Raw genomic sequence first — 20,800 nt, 5'->3', positions numbered from 1 at the left:
TAATTTATTTTGAAAGCATCAAAATATTATGTATTAGAGATTGTAATCACTTTCCACAAAATTAATACAAATACAAAGTTCAAGTTCCACGAAATAAATTTCTCTTGAAATCTCGTGCGAACAATGCAGATTCAAAAAGTTTAAATTAAGTAAATAATATATGAATAAAAATTCAAAATTCAAATATAAATAATATATTAATACAAAATTAAGAAATAGCCAACGAAGCCAAGTGCAATTTTTCGTTGAGGAATGAATGAATATTTAATTTAAAAAATATGGAGAAACTACTTTTAAAATAGTTTATGAAATTCAGTACGAATTTTAGAAATGTTTTTCAAATCTCCATTTAAAAAAAAACATTATTAAATAGGTCTTTGCCATATAATAGAAATCTTTAGTAAAATAAATGGAAGTGAGGATTGCATCTACGACCTCAAGAAAAGTATATATACATATACATGCTGACTTGGTTTTGTCAAGATCTTCCTCTCTAATTTCCGCCGTTGCATACTTATCTTGCCTCTAGCTTTAGAAGGTATTTTGGGTTTCTGTGTACATATATACACTTGAATACACTTGAAAGGGAATTATATTGGGAAGGATGAAGCCAGACTCAAGAAACGTGTGGAGCAGTGTGAATTGCTAGTGGATGAACAACAAATGTGTTCCTGCAAAAATTGGGATGGGATACAACACACTCTATCCTCACCAATGGTAAATTTGTTTGATAGGCGAAAGAGAGTGATATGCAAAATAAGAAGACTTATTGCTTACCATACAAATTATGATGCTTAAGTCAGAGAGTAAATAAATACAGCAAGTTAAGAGTTTGTGAGTGGTGAATGAACTCTCCTTTCGTGGATTATAATTATATATGTATAAGTGTGGTTGATCTATGTTGCCCCAGTAGAATTTTGGAGTAACTTTGAAATAATTCTTCATCTTAGTGGACTAGGGGCATGCCCGTTTTGTGTTTGACCAAGGTCAAATTCAACCTTAGTTGAGGTTGAGCACCTTGCCCTAAGTCCATTTCAATCCTACAGTGATGTTTTGGGTTAGGCATACACTATACATGTCCTAGTCATTTTGCTAGGCTCAATCTCAGCAGTACGTTGATTTAAATCTTGACCCAAGCTAACACTCTACCCTTGGGCCTAGGGTGCTATTTTGGCTCAAATTTATTGTTTACTCGGGCTTGTCGCTTTTGCTCCTATTTTATGCCAATTATAATCACCCTTAACACAATCTTTACTAAAAATTTTGAATGGATAGCAAAACCAAACAACATATTCGGATATCCAAATCGAGCGCCTAGGAACTATTAGTAAGTTGAAAGGGCCTCTTAGAGCATGAAGCTACATGGATGAACATACACCAACAACTCCATAAAGGGGTCAAGGGCACGTGCCCTCTCAACTCGAGAAAATATTTTATATATCTGTAGTTTCAACTTAAGAAAATATTATATAAATAAACTGCTTTTGATTATGAAAACGTCCCCTCGGATCATTGGTTTCTCCTAATCCCTGGTTTCCCGCCCCTATTAAGCAGCTCGTGAGTTTGAATCTTGCTACCTACACCTTTTCCTCTCCCTTTTCTTAATCTTTTCTTCTTTTTTTCCTTCCGTCGTCTTATTTTTTACTTGTAATTTGTAGAATCGAGTACTCCAAATTTTGAATTTGGTAAATAAAAATACTTTTTGTACTTAAAAATATTTTCAACAATTTTTTTATTTAAAATCATTACTCTAAAATAAGCAATATTTTAATTTATGTAATGAAATTGAATTCATCAATGAAAAATAAAGATGATTAAAATACTAGTTTGACATGTGCATTCTAACAATTTGTTCATACAATTTAAAATATTTAAATTCTATCTTTGTATTTATGACAAATCTTCAAATTAGACCTCGTTATTAATTCACTACTACAAAACTGAGCTTTAATGTGGGTTTAAAACTGATATTATAGGTACAATGTCGGTTAAGAACCAACATCGAAGATCGTGTTATAAAAGGTCTTTAATGTTGGTTGTCTACCGACATTATAGATGGCCAAGATTTTAATGCCAATTATCTTCAAAGTCAGTTTTCAACCGATATTGAATACGATCTTCAATGTCAGTTTTCAATCGACATTAGACATCATCTTTTATGTCGATTTTTTACCTACTTTTTTATCGATAACTATCTGTTATTAAATGTCTATCATGGTTTATTATTGGAAAAAAAATATATATATATATATACATTTTTTTTCGCTTACGCACGTGCAAAGCAATAATATTTTTCTTTTATAGGTACATGCACAAAATAAAATATTAATTGATATTTTATATACAAGTCAACTTTAAAAATACAAAAATTAACTAATTCACAATAAAGTGAAAATTTGTTTAACTAACCTATTAACAAGTTATATTGACTAATATATACATAAAACACTAAAGTCCAAAGATTTAGAGAGTTGGTTGTTTACTTTGGAGGGTCATATAGATAGATTCAACAAAAAAAAAAAAAAAGCAAGACTAAAATAATCGTGCAACTAAACTAAAATAACCGTGCAATTGAATCTTGTCATACCAATAAAATACTACCAATCTGGAGGTTTTTCCTGCAAAAAACATGCATTTTCTTAGCATATCAAAAACTACGGTTAAAAAGTAAACATCCCTACAAATTTCAATAGATTATTTAATATGATATTTTCCCTAACTGTGATATTTTAATATTTCTTCTTCATTTCCCTAGGAAAAATTATAAACTTGTAAATACAAACAACTTAATGAAAACATAAACAAAATTTATAAAAGAAAACAATTAAGCTTGTCAAATCTAAGAGAAAAGACACTAGTACAAAATTGGACTATAGTAGTCATGAACAATTTAACAATTTAAGCCATGAACAATTTAAAGATTTGACAACCCAAGCATAGAAATAAGAATTTGATATCAAAACCAAAGACAAAACTAAAAATACAAAGCTATGAACTTACAAAAATAAAACTATTTATAAGCCACATGTTTCAATATCAAAATTAAAGACAACTTATCACCAACATTATTTTCAATACATTCATTCAAGTCTTCTAGCACACTAATTATAAATCCATAAATAATATGACTACCAATCATAAAAAATACTCACTAATTAACAAAGACATTAACATAATAACTCTCTTTTTCAACAAATCAAATGACTACCAAACAACTAATATTATCAATAGAAGTCATGAACAATTTAACAACCAAAGCATCAAAATAGAAACTTGATGTCAAAGTCAAGGACAGAACTAAAAATACGAAGCCATGAACTTATAAACAACAAAACTATTTATAAGTCATATGTTCTAATATTAAAATTAAAGATAACTTATCCCTGACATTATTTTCAATGCATTTATTAAAGTCTTCTAGCACACTAGTTATAAACCTACAAACAAATCTATGACTATCATAATTGTAGGATAGTCATAGCAATTCATTTATAGAAAAATTTTGAAGACATATATAACAGAAGTAAATCTAGAGAATGAGAATGAGGAGACTTACTTTTGTGTTGGCCACTATAGTTGGTCTTCTAGGCTTGCTAGACTCCTCTCAAACTCAGTTGCAGTAAAATACATAAACATGAAACATATAAACCTCATCTATGTTTGCATTTCTCTAAAAAAAAAATGAACAAACCTTTATACAAGCAAACAGCTAAGACTCTGTCGAAAGAATTTGCAAACAAGATTTTGTTGGCACTGTCGTTGCACTTGAGGTAGAAGAAGGTCATTTTTGGTTCATTTCAATTCTGTCAATGCAGATCAATCTGTTCTGATACAAAGAAAGAAACAAGATAGCATAGAGAAAAAGGTTTTGGTTGAAAGATTTGATCCTCCTCTTGAGGGAAAATACCATTAGTAGTGTTATTGTGATGCACCATGCATACAGAACAAATAATAGTGACTAAGTGCTACTTTATTTTGTCAAATTTCTTCCAAATCAATAAGTTTAACCATCCAAATGTGTATTTTGTTAACTCATAGAGTTTGATTCTTATACAAATGAAGAGTATGATTTATTAAATGAACAGTTTGTTTTCAATGATATATCCAAGCTAAAGTATTTTAAGACTCTAGAAATTAATTCTTTAGAAATATTAATATTTAGAAATTCTTTCGAAGAATTTAGAAATTAATATTTAGAAACTAATTTAGAAATTATTTAGACATTAATATATAGATTGAGATCTTACACTAAACACTATGCAAGATGTTAAAATAAAGAAATTTAGAAACATAAACTAACCTTATAAAAAGAAATAAACTCAACAAGATAATGAAATTATGAACTAAAAAAAACTATTCTATAGATCATAACAACTTCACTCCAACACTTTATAATAAGTTGGAGTTTTAAGAAGAATTCTACTTACCTAAGTGTTTTAAGACTCTTTTAAACTAATTTGAGAAACTCCTAAAATAGTAAAGCATGGTTCCAAATGTTAAGCTTAGTTTGAAACCTTATTCGAGACTCAACACTTATCGAAATGAGTAATATTACCCAAATGAACCTTAAACCTCAATTAAGCACCTCGAGTCAAGTCTAAACTTCAAATAAAGAGTATCCATAAAGTAGAAACTAATTTACAACAGCTAAATCTAATTTGGAAGGGTCTAAATGGAGTTCTAAAACCTAGAATTCACCAAAACAGACTTGGATCCTTTATGAAAAGTACCCGAATAGCTCAAAAATTACTCTAAGTCTACAAATAAGAGCTTCCAAACATTAGAAACCAATTTAAAGAATCTTAAACTAGTCCCAAAAGGAACTTAGAGTGATTTACCCACTGATTCTTACCCAAAACGAATAGAAACCTTGCTGGTTGGCATTTGAATTCACCTAATCCTACATATTTGGAGTCGTTAAGCAATGGGTAACTCAAATCCAACATTGAAATACAATGGGTAAGTGTTGAAACTCACCAAACAAGGGAAAATGGTGTTGTAGGTTACAGAAAGAACCTACACATCACACTAAAACTCAGATCTTGATGAAACGAACTCAGATATGGACAGAACGAACTTAGATCTAGACGATGGCATGGACAAGCGTGACGGGCGTGAACGAAGCTCTCGGATATGGATGACACATGAAGGAAGCTCTCGGATTTGAATGACATATGGACGCACGTGACGGCCGTGATGGATCTAGACGAGCGTAACAACTTGAAACTCTCGGATCTAGATGAGCAGACGGGCTGCAATGGCCAGTGATTAGATCTAGACGAACTGGACGGGCTAGACGATGGTCAAAAATCAGATTTGACAAACCTCGAGCGGCGACAGTATGGTTGAGAAAGAAATGAGTGGACGAACGTTGTGGTTGAGAGAGAAATGAGAAAGATGGTGAAGGTTGAGAAAGAAAGGAGAAGATGGTGAAGGTTGATAGAGAAAGGAGAAAATGATGAAGGTTAAGAGAGAAAAGAGAAGATGGCGAAGGTTGAGAGAGAAAGGAGAGAGAGTTATGTGCAAGAGAAAGAGTAGGTTTACAAAAAGAAAACTGAGTTGGAAATTTAAAAAAAAAAAAATGAGAGCGGATTTTCAATGTCGATTTTAAACCAACATTGTAGTCTCATCTTTAATGTCGGTTTCAAACCAACATTAAAGATTTTTTTTTTTTTAACGAAATTGACATTATACATCTGTATTTTGTTTTTCCGACCGACATGGAAGGCCAAATTTTTTATAGTCATTTAAATGTACTCTTGAAAACTAATAATATTAAAAATAATATGGAAGTACCTACTACACATACAATAAATGGTGTTATGAACTATCACGTCAATTTACAAAACAATTAACAAACAAAAAGAATAAAAAGAATAACACTAGAGATTGTTAACCAAATTCGGTGATTAACACCTTCGTCTGGGGGAGTGTAGTCATGGAAAGATAACTTCACTAATATAAATTTTAAGCAATTACAACATAGTACTTATCTGTATTCACGACTCCAATACAGAAACTTCTGTAGAGCTCAACCACACCTAGGCTCCCCCTAGATGAGAGACTCTCTCTCTCAGATACGTAGGCTCCCTCTAAGTAATGATATTAGTGTCAAACGACTCAGGCTCCCACTAAGATAGAGACTCCCTCTCGGTAAGACTTAAGTTCCCCTTAAGTCATGAGACTTCTTCTCACTTGCAGCTTATTTTTCCCTTTCAAGTAAAGATCACTTTGCTCAATTGGCTTAGACTCCCCCTAAGCTTGAGAATCCATTCTCAAGAAGATTATTGATGAAGCACATAAATGACTTAAAGTAGATTTTCAACCTCATAGCAACACAATCTTCACAGCTCAACAAGAATACTTGCACACACAGAAGGAAAAGATCTGCAAAAGTTATGCAAACAGAATATTCCACATAAGGAAAGTATTTTGCAGAGACAATATTTCCATATGACAACCTTAAACCAGCAAGATCAAATGTAGAGACAATCTTAACAGTTGGACTTAAACAAATATTGTCAATAAACAAAGTGTAACAAATATCATTTAATATGGATTATATTTAGACATTTCAAATTACATTAACTAAAATATATTACATTTTTTAATATATAATATAATATACATATATAATTTCTAACTAAGAAATTTCGACCAATTACATTACCACATCATTCATTTAAATTGATGATTAATAAATTTTAGACCAATTTCAAATTTACATGTGTCCTCAATTTAAAATTAAAGACATGAAAGTTGGCAAATCAAATGACGGCACTTATCCAAGCATTGATCCATCGGGCAATGTTAGCTCATCCAATGAAATTATGCTATGTGGCAACTGGGCCCGAAGCTACGTCATCCCAAGTTTATTAAAATAAGTTGAGGTCAAACTCAAATAAAAATTTACTTAAAAAGAGATTAACGTAAGTTCAAGTCCAAAAGTTAGGCTCAAAGTCAACCAAGCTCAAGCCCATATAGGGCCTCCCAAGACTTTATAAATAGGAAAAGTCACCCATCATTTGATTCATTCAGCTAGAAATTTAGAAGTCGGTGAATTCAGAGAAGTTCAATATTCAGAATTCGTAATAAATTGAGCATCTCTTCTTCAACAAATTGATCGTCTCTTCATCAAAAAATTGAGCATCTCTTCTTCTTCAACAAATTGTGTTAGGAATGGCCTAAACTCGCAGTTCGTAAATGTTGTTAACATATTCTATTTATCAATAAAAATATTGTTGAGTTTTTTATTCAATAAATTACTATTGATATTGCATCTTTTAATGAAAATCCAATAAACGAATCCATGGCTATAACATGAATATTTTAACTTTATGTGGTGACATAAAAATAGATCAAGTCTTAGTATGTAGCCAAAATGGTCTATAAGTATACGAATGAGATTGGGTATCTCATCCTAGTGATACTATTGGATGTGACCCATTTTGTATACTGATACAAATGATGTGATCCAAAAATCATTCATGTAGAGACATGTGAGTGGAGGCATCTTATGCAAAGAGTTTTCATTAGACCGGACCTCGAAATAGTCACTTTTCTTCATAACAACCGTTTACTATTAAAACTGACTATCTCAACTCAATGACCTAAGGTAACTCGATCTTAATCTTGAGTTAACTATAGACTTCTGTTTATTCAGGATTATCGTTTTATCTACATAAGTGAGAGTAGTCCAACAGCACTGCTCAATAAGCCTCCTATTTTGGGGATAAAACCAGATAGATAGTTGGGGACATAGCTTTGCAATATGGAATTCACTCATACCCGATTTAGAGTTAGCAGATGGGTTGTTCTCTTAAGCACTGATGCCTTGTCTTGAACAATAGGGCACCGCCCTCTCATGGAATAGAGGGTTATGATTTATAAGTTGGACTATAAATCAATTGTTCAATGAAGGATCAGTGGAAGCTTAAGGAGCAAGATGTGTTTATAGGGGTAAAACGTTAATCATTGACCCATCTATAAATAGAAACGACCTATGAAGAATTGATTTATCAATTATGATTAAAATGGATAGAAACGTATCTACAGTGAGAAGAGTGCAACTATCGAGCGATAGTGGAATGTCTTGGTAGTTAACGAATATTGATTAATTTGGTTTAAAGAGTTTAACCAATTAATTACAAGTTGTTGCATGTCACACCCCACTCCAAATTACCCTCTTAACCTGGATGGAAATGTGACTGCAACAGTTACTAACTCTTTTGCTAGCACTTACTGCCTAACTAACCTATTTAATTTGCTAAGAGCTTGAATACATACATTTCATCAACATCCTGAACAATTAACTCAGAACTTAGTACATTTCCATTACAGGGTTTCATAACATTGTTCATACATGTATATTACAACTTAGTGAGCCCAATATAGAAAACTAGTCCCTATATGATAGACACATGTGTACTAACAAATACAGAGTCCACAATTAAGCTTCCTTCAACCTGAGTCTTTGAGTGGCAGAGCAGCAGCAAAGATGTCTTCTGGGAACTAATCGCTACCGGAGAGGAAAAACATTTGAAAACATGAGCTAGAAGCCTAGTGAGTGACTAACATTTAAAACATAACTTTCATACAAAAATTTGATAGAAGAACTGAATGCTTTAGCTGAAAACATAAACTTGGCAACTATTATTCATGTAATCATTAACATTACATAGCACCATTTTATGCTTTGCTAAACTATGCCTTAGTCTAGAATGGCCCTCTCGCTCACTCTTTACCATGCTTAATTGCATTACTACTTGGCTGGGAAGGAAACCTTTTGTTCACTTCCTAAAAACATAATTTGCATCCTCGTTGAGAGAGAACCCTTTACTCGATCCCTCAACGAAAATTCATAGTTGGTGTGGAGTAATCTCAACACTACCAATAACAACTTACCTTACGTGCACGTGTTTCTGGTTAAGTACTGTCATACCTTAGGTACTACTACTCAGATACCATCTCTGTGTCCTTCAGTATCGAGCTGCTCGAATACCTTCTCTGGTTCTTCAGTATCGAGCTATTTAAATCTAAGATTGAGCTTTAGTACCTTCTCATCTAGTTCTTTAGTACTGAGCTTCATGTTGAACTTGCATATTATTATCTCTTTAATGACTTAGTTACCCTAAAGCATTTTGTATTAACGCATCCTCATGTTCATTGAAAAGCTTAGCATAAACATAATATTAATATGAGATGCGTTACTTGGAAACTATTTGAGAATAGTTGTCATAAATAGCTTTCAATAAACATGTATTGCTTGACATTCATAAAACATTAGCAATTTACTTAAACATTTAAAGCATTTAAAGTCACTTAATATCTTTGGAAATCCTTTTCATGTATTTCTCCTTTTGATATCAAACCTTTCAATGCTAAGTTCACTATGCTTTGAACATTTAGCCAAATTCTTAGGTTTTAACTTGACTAGGCAGCAACTTCTTCACCATGCGTCCATGGCTTGCATCCATGCGTTGCCTTAGGCGTTCAAACCTCCTATGCGGGCAAGCTTTCAGCCCATGCCTACTGCTCATCGCATAGCAACCTTTACGCCCATCGTTTAGCTCATGCGCTCGTCTTATGGCACATCAACACATGCCCCATGTCTTTGTCTGGTCTCACCCACAAGCTCAACGCAACCTTATGCCTAACACCTTGTGCGCCTGCCTACAGGGTTCAATGCCCACACAGCACTTGTGCTTACGGTTTCAATATGCATTGCATGGTCTAACACTTCTCAGTGCATCCTTGTGCCAACTCAGCCTTCAACGCATGCGCTTACCATCATCGTCGGGCCTTTCAAGCTACTTGCTTGTTCAACCCAAGCAGCTGCCTGCTTATTCAAGATTCCATATTCAACTTATATTTTAATAACTAATTTTCTAGGTCTTTTCTCAAGAAATTTCCTTCTACAAACATTTTCTAAAATGTCTTAGCAAGCTCACCTTAAACTTTCAGCTCATAATTTCTCGTGGTTGGGCTGGAATCCTCAAATCATCAAGACTGGCCCAGGCTTAACCGAGAACTCGACCTTCAGCCAAATTCTTCACTCTTCAACTCGATTCCTATTGAATTTCCTTCCAAACATTCAACCTCAACAACTAGACACACTCAGGGTTTGAATGGCTCTGAAATTACTCCACTTGCAAGAGTGAATTGCTCAAACCCTCTCTTTGAAGTCATGCTTTTCTTTTTAACTAGAAGTTACATGATCACCCTTTAATATCAAGCCGCCACCTCATCCTTAAAGGGATAACCAACGAACCTGAGCATGACAGCTGACTTAACTGATCACCCTTTTCCACTTGGTTATCAACGCAAGGGTCAACTCCCAAGCCAACACTTGCAACCTCATGGCTGCATGCCTCGTTCACACAATGCATCGCCTGATCTGGCCAACGCATAGCCCACTTAGAGGCTATCGTATCCCTCCTTTGGTCGCATTCTCATAAGCCAACGCATGTCTTAGCCCACGCATAGCTTAGTTTTAACATATCAACCAAGCATTAGGCTTTCCTCGCTTCATCGCATAATTTTAGCGTGCATCGAGTTTCAACACCTTGCAGTCAATGTTGCAAATTGGCCAGCACACACGTCCAGCCTCAACGCTCAGCCTTGCATTCTTCATCTAGCCCTACGCACATCGTATACCCCATCGTCTAGCACCTATCGTGAAACTCATCATTCAGTGATCTCTCGCTCTTGCTCATCACCTAACGATCTTACTCTCGCTCACCGTCTGACGTATCACACCCCGTCCCAGACTACCCTCTGAGCCTAGGAAAGGGCATGACTGCAGCAGTTATCAACCCTTTTTTTGACGCCAACTGCCTAATATCTCTTGCGGAAAACTCTGATACCAATGAACAAATTCAACAATCAACTGATTAAGTCAAGGAGATAACAACAACTGATTAAGCAGACCCATTCTATTACAACAATGTAATTTTTATACAACTCCAAGACTTAACAACAAAGTCTAGATCAAAAACTGTAAAACCCTCCGGAAGTGTAACTGTGGCATGTGGCAGACCTTGACCTTAGCAGCACCCTGGAACTCCTCACCTTTCGCTACCTTGGGGGCGGAGGGAAAGAAAAACATTTAGAAAGCATGAGCTATAAAGCCCAGTGAATGGTGCCTTTAGATAAACAAATAACTTTGACTACAGAAATATACTTTTTGGAAATCCGTGTATAGGCAACAAGAACATTACCACAAGTTCACAATTATTTCTCCAACCAGACTGCTGGATTATCCCCAGCTCAACTGCTGGTTAAAACAATCAACCCCAGCTTGACCGCTGGTTATTACATAATATGAACATCCCCAGCTTTACCACTGGTTATTCTTGGCATGATCATACCTTTTCCCAGCACTTTCACACGTATACTAAAGTAATGTATCAACAATTCTTATGGAAACTTTCCCTGTACTCTATTATCCTGCCAATGTGCACATCGACTATTTTTTCGCTAGTTATGCTTAGGTAACTTGACTATATTTACCGTTGGTCGTCACCGACTATCATTTTTCGCTGATCGAAGCCGACTATATTTTTCCGCCAGCCGAAGCCGACTATATTTTCCCGTCAAGTACCTTTTCAAGCACGCTAACTATATATCCTGGGTACAATTTCAGTTTCCAACACAAACATACAAGCAATATCTTAACAAGCATAATAACAAGACAAACATATATCCCTGATCATGCCATTTTAACCTTATCCTCTATATATATTTACCTATGTATATAAAAATTACATCAACAATACATCAACATAATAACCATTCACCTTGGTTGCCATTTTAACCTTATCCCCTATATATATTTACCTATATATATAAAAATTACATCAACGATACAACAACATAATAACCACTCACCTTGGTTGGTTATGAACTTTCCTTTCCGAAGTTCCTTAGGTTTCTTTGGTTCCCTTTTGAACCCTAAATTCTAGATTCAATTATCAGCTTAGATTACTCAGAGTTCCAAACCTTATTTTAAGATACTTTCTTCAGAAAACATGTTTTAAAATGTCTCAGGAAGCTTACCTCAAAATCTTAGCTCATAACTCATCGTGGTTTGGCCGAAAACATCAAAACATCAAGACTAACCCAGCTTACCCGATAGCTCAACCACTCTGTCTTTTCCTCATTCTCCAGCCTGATTCCTTCGAGCTTCTTCTCTGGAAACCCTACCCTGAAAACTATACTCTTCTATATTTTACATGGATTTGGAATCATTCCAAACACACGAGTATTCTAGGAGAAATCCTCGTCCTAGATTGATGCTACTTCCTGTCCTTTCTGTCCAACAGAATCTCCCCTCTTGGAACCTCTTGACCAACGCATGGTCTTGCTACCAACGTATAGTCTCCTCCCAATACACTTTTCTTTATGTTCTTTGAAGAGATTTTGAGTTCTCATCTGAATTCCTTGGCCCTATTTATATGCGTCTAAGATTGCTCTAAGGTCGGCACCTCCTACTTGGCCACATGTCCAAGTATCTCTTCCTTACACTATCAAAGCAATCTTGCATCAGTGCAACCCAAGGTATCTTACTCCCCTTTCACCAACACATAGCCCTCAACTTTGTATGTCTCCTTATGCATCCACTTCATTTTCTTAAGGCTTAAGATTTCTTCCCAACAAGCCACATGTTCGGATGACATCCTTCATATGCATTCATCCTTCCTATGTGTTCATCCTTCCTATGCACTTCATGTGTTCAACTAGGATGATGACCAATACCCCTTTTTCAATGCATACTGCTAGCCTCGGATATCAATGCATAGTATACCATCAACGCATAGTAGTCCATCAACGCATATTATACCATCAACGCATAGTATGCCATCAACGCATAGTATGCCATCAATGCATAGTATGCCATCAACGCATAGTATACCATCAACGCATAGTAGGCCATCAATGCATAGTATACCATCAATGCATAATATGCCATCAACGCATAGTATACCATCAACGCATAGTGTATCACCAACACATGGTTTATCATCAACGCATAGCAACCCTTGGCTCCACTTGGTTTTCAACTCAACACCATCGCATCTTCTACAATGCAACCCAACTCACTTACTTTGTCACCGCAAGCCTTAACAATCGCAAGAGCAAACCACTATGCATCCGACCTAGCTCTTCCATCGCATGGCTTATGCCTTAGCAAAGTCGTCGCATCCAACGTATCCATCATGCATGCCATCGTCTACTTCCAATGCATAGCACGGTCGCATGGTGCCAACGCATAGGACAGTCGCATGGCATCAACGCATGGGACAGTCACATGGCATCAACGCATAGGACGGCCGCATGGCATCAACGCATAGGACGGTCGAATGGCATCAACGCATAGGACGGTCGCATAGTCCAACGCATCCATCGCGTCCGTCTGCCCTTTGCACCGCCTACCCTCGTGTCACCGCAACCTTCCAACGCATCTTTTTCAGCTGTCTGCCTTCAGCCGTATGGACGCATACCACCGCGTCCAATGTATCCAACGCATCCATCGAACCCTATGTGTTGTCCAACCTCCAAAAGCAGTGGCTACCGCATGCGTTATTCTCGGCCCTACTTCAACTTCTCCCTTTGCCCAAGTAATCTATCAATTTTTTTATGGCCAATGTATGGCAATGCCTAGTCCCACACTTAGTTATTTTCACAGCATGGTTATACTTAGCCAAATCTTCACTAGTTATGGTTTATTTCCAAAGTACTTAAATTCTTTTCATCACTTAGGGATCTTCCTACTCTTGTCCTAGAATTTAACTCTTAGTTAATTCCTTAACCACCTGCTTAAATAAGGAAAATGGAAATCAGGGTCTCACATGACGTTTATCGTCTAACGCGTCATGCCTTATACGATCACCCTCGCGTAACGCCTTAATGCCCAGTACCTGCTCGCGCGCAACCAAGCGCTTCCTCACCCACGCATGGCCTACTTATTGCACGATAGTTCATCCTTACTACACGATCGCGCCAGCCTCAGCGAATCCTTGTACATGTGCGCTATACTCAGCGCCCGACCTTGTGCCAACGCCCAGCTTACCTTTCTTGTAAGCTCACTAATCTCATAAGCCCCTTGGCTGCCGCAAGCCTTGTCAACGCATCATGCAAGATCCTTCAACTCATGCGTTCATCCTTAGTTCCAACACACAGTTTATCCTGCCTCACATATCCTCTACAAGCCTTGGTTACTACACACACAACCTCATGCATCCACACTTCTCAATCAACGCATGCCTACTCTTGACTTCCATACTTAGCCAATTTTTCTCTTGTTAAGTTATCTAAAACTCACCTATGACTAGGTATTTCCAACACTTAGAATTTTCTTCCTCCATCTTTCTACTTTCTTTACTTCCTTTCACAACTTTATTTTAACATATCCTTAGTCTTTACTTAGCATGCCTATTACTAACTTATGTAGAAAAAAGGAGTAGGGGGTTTACAATCAAGCTCATGATCTGTAGGTCCATAAGGTCCCTCTACTAGCTCGTAATTTAGATTAGTAAATTGAGTAGTCTTGATAAGATTTGAAATTAGGGTTTAGAATTTGAAATAATCAAATACAATTAGGGTTTCTATTTATTGTATTCAATACAATTAAAATGTTTAATTTTATCGAAATTAAACGAAATTGGGGAAACAATTAATGTTTAAAATATGATTTAAATATTAATTATATAATATTAATTTCATTATGATGGAATTATTTATTTATTAATTTAATATTAGATATTAAATTAACAAAATTAATTAAAAGGTTTAATGAATTAGGTTTATTTAAAAAATAATTAATTGAATTAATTTTTATAAAATTAATAAACAAAATTAAATAAGCTTAATTTAAAAATGATTTTGGAAATCATTTTTTGGAAAAAAAAATTTAAAATATTTTTTCAAAGTGGAGATTTCCAAAATATCGGAAATCTCCACTATGTATTGAACTACCTTATTCACAACTCCACTTTCTCCATGAAGTAGGAGCTACCTTCATGCAAGCCATGAATTTTCATGGTGAAAGCTCTATAATTGAAGTGCTGAGATGAATAAAGATTTATGCTTACAAGAACTTCAAAACAGAATTCTGGAGAAAACTCAAAACTCTCTTCAAATCTTATATACATCCAGCTCAATTTAGTGTTTCCACCACACAATCCTTATAAGAGAATAGTAGAGAAGATCGTGGTGGTGGTCTACTTGAAGATTGAAGCTCTTTCACGTGGATCTCAGTTGGACTTGAAGAGGAATTTTCAAGGGTATTATGTTCAGTAAACCCTCTTCTGTAACTGTTACTTTGAAGCATGTTTTAAACTCAAATTAAGTATAACTAGAGTGCTTATTAATTCTATTTTTCCTCCGTTGTACGTTAATATACTCTAACAAATTGATCTTCTCTTCATCAACAAATTGAGTATCTCTTCTTCAACGAATTGATCGTCACTTCTTCAACAAATGGAGCATCACTTCCTCAACAAATTGATCATCTCATCTTCACCAAATTGATCATCTCATCTTCACCAAATTGATCATCTCTTTGCCATCTTCAAATTGAAGACTGATCTCCCTTAATTTCAGAATAAGCTCGCCAGCCCTTAAGATCCAACCGATCAACAAGTCACAGATCGATCCAAACTAATCAACAAGCCACATGCCAATCCAAACTAATCAACAAGTCAAAGGTCGATGAACTAAGATATTAGTAAGTCCAAAGGTTGATCTTTTGAGAATATTATCATGTCCAAAGGTCGATCGTCCAAGAAGATCAAATCTAAGATTAAAGTTTATGCATTCGAGGGAAAGAATAAGAGGATTATACATTAGAAATTGTAATACTACTATGAATTAATCAAATCTAGTTCATTTCTACGAATGAAATTTCCTTTGTCGAAATCTCGTGCGAACAATAATATTATGAATATTTTTTACATTTGCAACTTATTTTACAAAATTGATTTCACATACAGAATTTTAACTCAATTTTACAAAAGCTTTACTATGGATTTCAAGTGGTATTTTTTAGGTATATTGTTTTAGTTTATTCAATTAAGGCTTTTTTAGGAAATGAATATAAAATTATGTATACATAAATTCGTGCTCTATGTGTGTATATATATATATATATTGAAAATATATAGGGGGGAGAAATCAAACCTCTAAGGTCAAGTCAATAGTATATGCAATGATGCATCTAAAATTACATTCCTATGAACTTTTGCCCAACTTAAAATCCTGAAGATTTTCGCCCCCAATTGCAGTGTACAACCTTGAGAACAAGTTTAATGTGAATCCCGGATATCGCACAGGTAACAAGTTAGGAATGTTTTGAGGAGATTGTTAATGATCGTGGGAGGAGACTACTAAGGAAAGAGAGATTACTTGCTTCTTGAATTGGCCGAGTATTTGTGTACAGCTTTTCCTTTTGGACTTTTCTTCCTTAATATCACAGTATCATTAATACTTTTTCGACTTCCACAGATGAAACTACTCATTGATGTGTAGGTCTTACAAAAACAATGTTCCAGTTCGGTCCACATGCTAGGTGGAGGTTAGATTATTCAATATCTTATTAGTAAGTATTTCAGCTATACACAAGTATAGATAGAATTGGCAATCGGATACACTCCTAAGATTAGCACCCATCATTCAAATTGAGAACTAATTTTAGGGGTTTGGAATTGTTCCTGCTTCCACATCTCATTTAAACCTCTAAGTGCCCTTCCTTTGTAGCAATTTGGTTTCAAGCTTTGCCCTTTGCTGCTGTTTGGATGTACTTTCAAAGATCTTATCAGCATTTCCTACTTCAAAACCATCCCTTCTGTGGTACTCTTTCACCTGTACAAGTTTGCAAGAATCAGAAGTTAAAACCTACAAGTTTGGAATATGATGCCTTTTTTTCCATTTTCTCAACTTTTAAAAGTCCAACGATCTCAATCTTTTGATTACCTCTGTTTGTGGAATATGCTTATACTGAGGCAGTACCAAACGCTCGGCAAACTCAATGTACGAGCAGGGGACTGAAGCAGTAATGCCATCAGAAAATTCAAAAGAAACCGAATCCGCAAGGGTTGAACTTTGCAGTAGAAGACCATCCGGACTTACTGAAAACGAAAAGATTGAGTTTATTAGCACCAGTGCTCATATTTTAGCTAACTGGTAACTGTTTATTAACAAAAGGACATGTATGAGCTAACAAGAGTAGCCGTGTCATGTACCTTTCAAAACACCACCTTCAGAATTCAGTTTATAACCATTCTCTTCGATGAACTGATTGAGGTTTTTGATATTTTTCAGATAAGATTTCAGGCGATGGGTTGAAATAGTCACATGATTAAGTGCATAACCATTCACGAGAGTCCATGCAGCATATTCGCTCTCCCTATGTATACAAGATGATGAAAAAAAAAGCCATTCAGAGCCTAAAACCATGCCTTTCACAATTACTTTCAGCCACAAAAAAACTAGCAAACCCCATATTTGGCACTGTAATAATGAGACTTTTGTACCAACTGAAATGCCTTTGACCCAGATTTTAAAAATAATGATGAATTACTTTTTGCTAATGTCACAAACCACTTGCCAACACTATTTTCAGCACAGGAGAGCAAGAATGCAAGGGCATGAGAGAGCCCTATTGTACTAGATTAGTTAAACGTGAGTGCGAGTGCAAGGGAGTGATGCAAACAAAAGGGTGTAAATCTTTACTTTCAAAATCTAGGTCAAAAGGCATTTCAGCAATGAAATTTGGGTCCTCCAAACAAAAATCCTCCGTAATAATATCGTGAACTAAATCTTATAACATAATTTTCAGATGCGATGAAGATTAAGAACCTCGCTAATTGCACAAACTCTGAATGCGAAGGCTTTTCCCATGTCAATGAACCCAGAGCACTAGCCAGAGCAGCATGCTTCTTCCCATTGTAAGAACTTTCCGTGTATTTTCTGATTATTTCCTGAATGCAGTAGGAAAAACAATAGGAAGTTTTAATTCAAGATTTTGTTACAGATAGCAACATTTCTCCAAATTATGGAAGTAGGTAAAGAAGAAAGGTGTTAGGACTCAACTCTATTATAACCATCAACGACTTAACGGGACAAACACAGAATGCATCATATTCCAACCTTATGCCTACAACATTGCTAAGTATACATACATTTACACTTACACTTACAGCAGAACCAAGATAGAAGCTGTTGTCCAAATTTCAAAATGAAAAATAGACGTATAGATTCCTGTATGTCAAGAAATTGGTAAAACACACCTGAGTTTGTTGACTCATCTGATCCACAAGAAGTTGTGATATGAACACTCTCGGCAGAGGTCCATTGATTCCATTACCATCATAATGAGCAGCATTAGAAATGGAGGGAGGTGAAAACCATAATGCTTTCAACTTTTTTGCTGGGAATGATAATTCTTCTCTTTGAGTATATCCAAAATCCAGAAAAAAGCTTGCTAATGAATCAATGCCATGCCCGTTCATCTAATTCATCACAGAATACAAACACAACTTCAACATTAACAAAACTATAGAATTGATTGTTGACTCAACTAAAATCCAGCAGCTTGTTTTATTTAATAAGTTGGCTCAACTTAATTAGTTTGCATTGTACAAATGAAGTATGGATAGAGCTTCAAGCCCAATTATGTTCTATTGCTCAGCTTTAGAAATTGGTTATTTTGGCACAACCTTTCTCCTCTTGTTTCCCTTTACTTTAAATATTTGCATTTGTGTCGTTCTCTCTACTTGATTTAGACTCTGGAATGATATTATTGTTAAATCATCAAACGACCCAAAAGCTCAAACTGATGAGTGAAGGCAAGTTAAAAATATTATATCATATAATATCCCCTTCACTTGTGAACTTGAAATAACATTAGAGTTTGAACAAAGGACCTCATAGATCATTAGCTCTCATACCATGTTAAATCTATCAATTAATCCAAAAGCCTAAGTTGATGGGTGAAGGTGAATTTAATATTATATCATCTAAAATTGTTAAGTGAAATTTGTTTTTGCCAATAAAACAGTGAATTTGTTTAAATTGTAAGATGGTCATCATTCTCGAAAATTGAAAAAGGAAACATGATCATAGTTTTGGGTTTAATTGATTCATCAATCTAAAAAAGCAGAATGTAACTGAAAGTAGAAAGAAATGGAAGGAAGAAAAATACCCCAAAAGTCCTAAATGCAATATGATCATAGCTAATTGTATCATTCTGAACCGATGGAACAAGCTCCAATATGGCTTTTGCAGTGGGATTACGACTCAGATAAACTGCCTCCATGCTCGCCAAAACATTCCTAAGAAAGGATTCACCTCCCTACCAATATACATCACAACCCATAACGATGAATTCTTCAAAAATTGGAATTAACTCGATGCAGAACAAAACAGAACAGGAACTCATAACAGCTAAATTAACCTTAACCCTTGATCCTTGCAGTCCATTGGGAGATTCCGCGGTGGACATGATCGAGAAGAATCGCTTGGCCGCAGGTTTTGGCAGCGACGAAGATTTTCCGACGAGGGAGATGAAATTCTTGGAAATGGGTAGTGAAGAAAAAAAAGGTTGAAATGATTTTATTTGGAGAGTGGGAAAAGTTCTGGCCTGTGAGGAAAAAAGGGAAGACATGGGTTTGGTTTCTGGGAATCTTCGTTAGGGATGATTCGATGAACAAAGAGATTGTGAGGAGTCTTCTCTTCCCAATGCCACAAATGGCAGAATTTTGAGTCCGCGAAATGCCAGATTTATTTATTATGGGATTTTGCTTTTTTCCTGCTTCCTTACGGAAATGTCGTTAAGGATTAGAACGATGACAAAGTTGGTTTTTCGATTTTACAAACAAACCAATCGCTTCTCCAATTTGAATTTTGCTTTGTTAATTTAAGACAAAGCATCTTTTCTTTTCAGAGTTTTTTTTTTTCCTTTTTTTCTTTCTTTTAACAATACTATTTATTCTATTTTTGCCTTTTACGAACTATTGCAATATCAATCTTATTTTTAAAATATTTTTTATTTCCTTTTTCTCATTTATACCCTACTATTTATTTTCAATTAATTTTTAAATTAAGAGTTTATGAAAAATACGTTTAATAAGCTCAATTTTATTTTTTTGTTTCATTAATTTTTATTTCTTATTTTCTTTTCTCATCTACCCAATGTCATTTATAAAATAAATTTATAATACAGTGTTATAAGTATGTTTCATAACCGAAAATGTGTGTATATATATATATATATTGACCATATCAATTTTATTTTAAACTCTCGCTTCTCAATCGATTAATTGAAAATATTATATAATAACATTAATTTTCATAAAAATAATAAATAGATGGGATTTCTTTAAATTTGAATTATTCAATTGAGATTTCCATCCACCATTATCATCATCGACCCAAATTTATTCGATGAATTTTTATATGACATTGAAATGATTTCTAGGTTGAAGATTTAATAGATAAACAAATTTGTCAATGGTTTCATTTTTCTTTTTTTTCAAATTTTCTAGTTGATTCTTCTAAATCTAACATTATGTGTAGAATCCATGAAACATAAATAAGCAACCACATATTAGAGATATGAATATGATATAAATAATAAATTTTTTGTTAAAATATTATTTTGATTCTCGTTGAAATTTGTTCAATTCTAGTTCTTATATTTTCAATTGTCCAATTTCAATCTTCGTACTTTCACTAAATCTTAAATTTAGTCTCTCAAATTTAATTGGTATCAAATTTGATTAAATAATAATAATACTTTGTA

The 20,800-nt window shown here is 34.7% G+C and overlaps 1 protein-coding gene across 1 annotated transcript; it reads right to left on the bottom strand.

The window, feature by feature from the left end:
* Positions 1 to 16,453: 16,453 nt before the first annotated feature.
* LOC120076905 (plant/protein) lies at positions 16,454 to 19,976 on the bottom strand. The gene is made up of 7 exons (XM_039030867.2): positions 19,454 to 19,976; positions 19,202 to 19,351; positions 18,288 to 18,509; positions 17,857 to 17,978; positions 17,241 to 17,404; positions 16,972 to 17,126; positions 16,454 to 16,860 (listed from the first exon to the last, which is right to left on the bottom strand). The coding sequence occupies exons 1-7, from the start codon at positions 19,661 to 19,663 to the stop codon at positions 16,735 to 16,737; spliced, it is 1,149 nt and encodes a 382-aa protein (XP_038886795.1). The 5' UTR covers positions 19,664 to 19,976; the 3' UTR covers positions 16,454 to 16,734.
* Between the last annotated feature and the right edge of the window lie 824 nt (positions 19,977 to 20,800).

This window comes from Benincasa hispida, chromosome 4, assembly GCF_027475165.1.
Source record: "Benincasa hispida cultivar pf3 chromosome 4, pf3_genome.v1.1, whole genome shotgun sequence".
NCBI classification, from domain to species: domain Eukaryota; kingdom Viridiplantae; phylum Streptophyta; class Magnoliopsida; order Cucurbitales; family Cucurbitaceae; genus Benincasa; species Benincasa hispida.
This window is presented reverse-complemented; position numbering and strand designations above follow the sequence as displayed.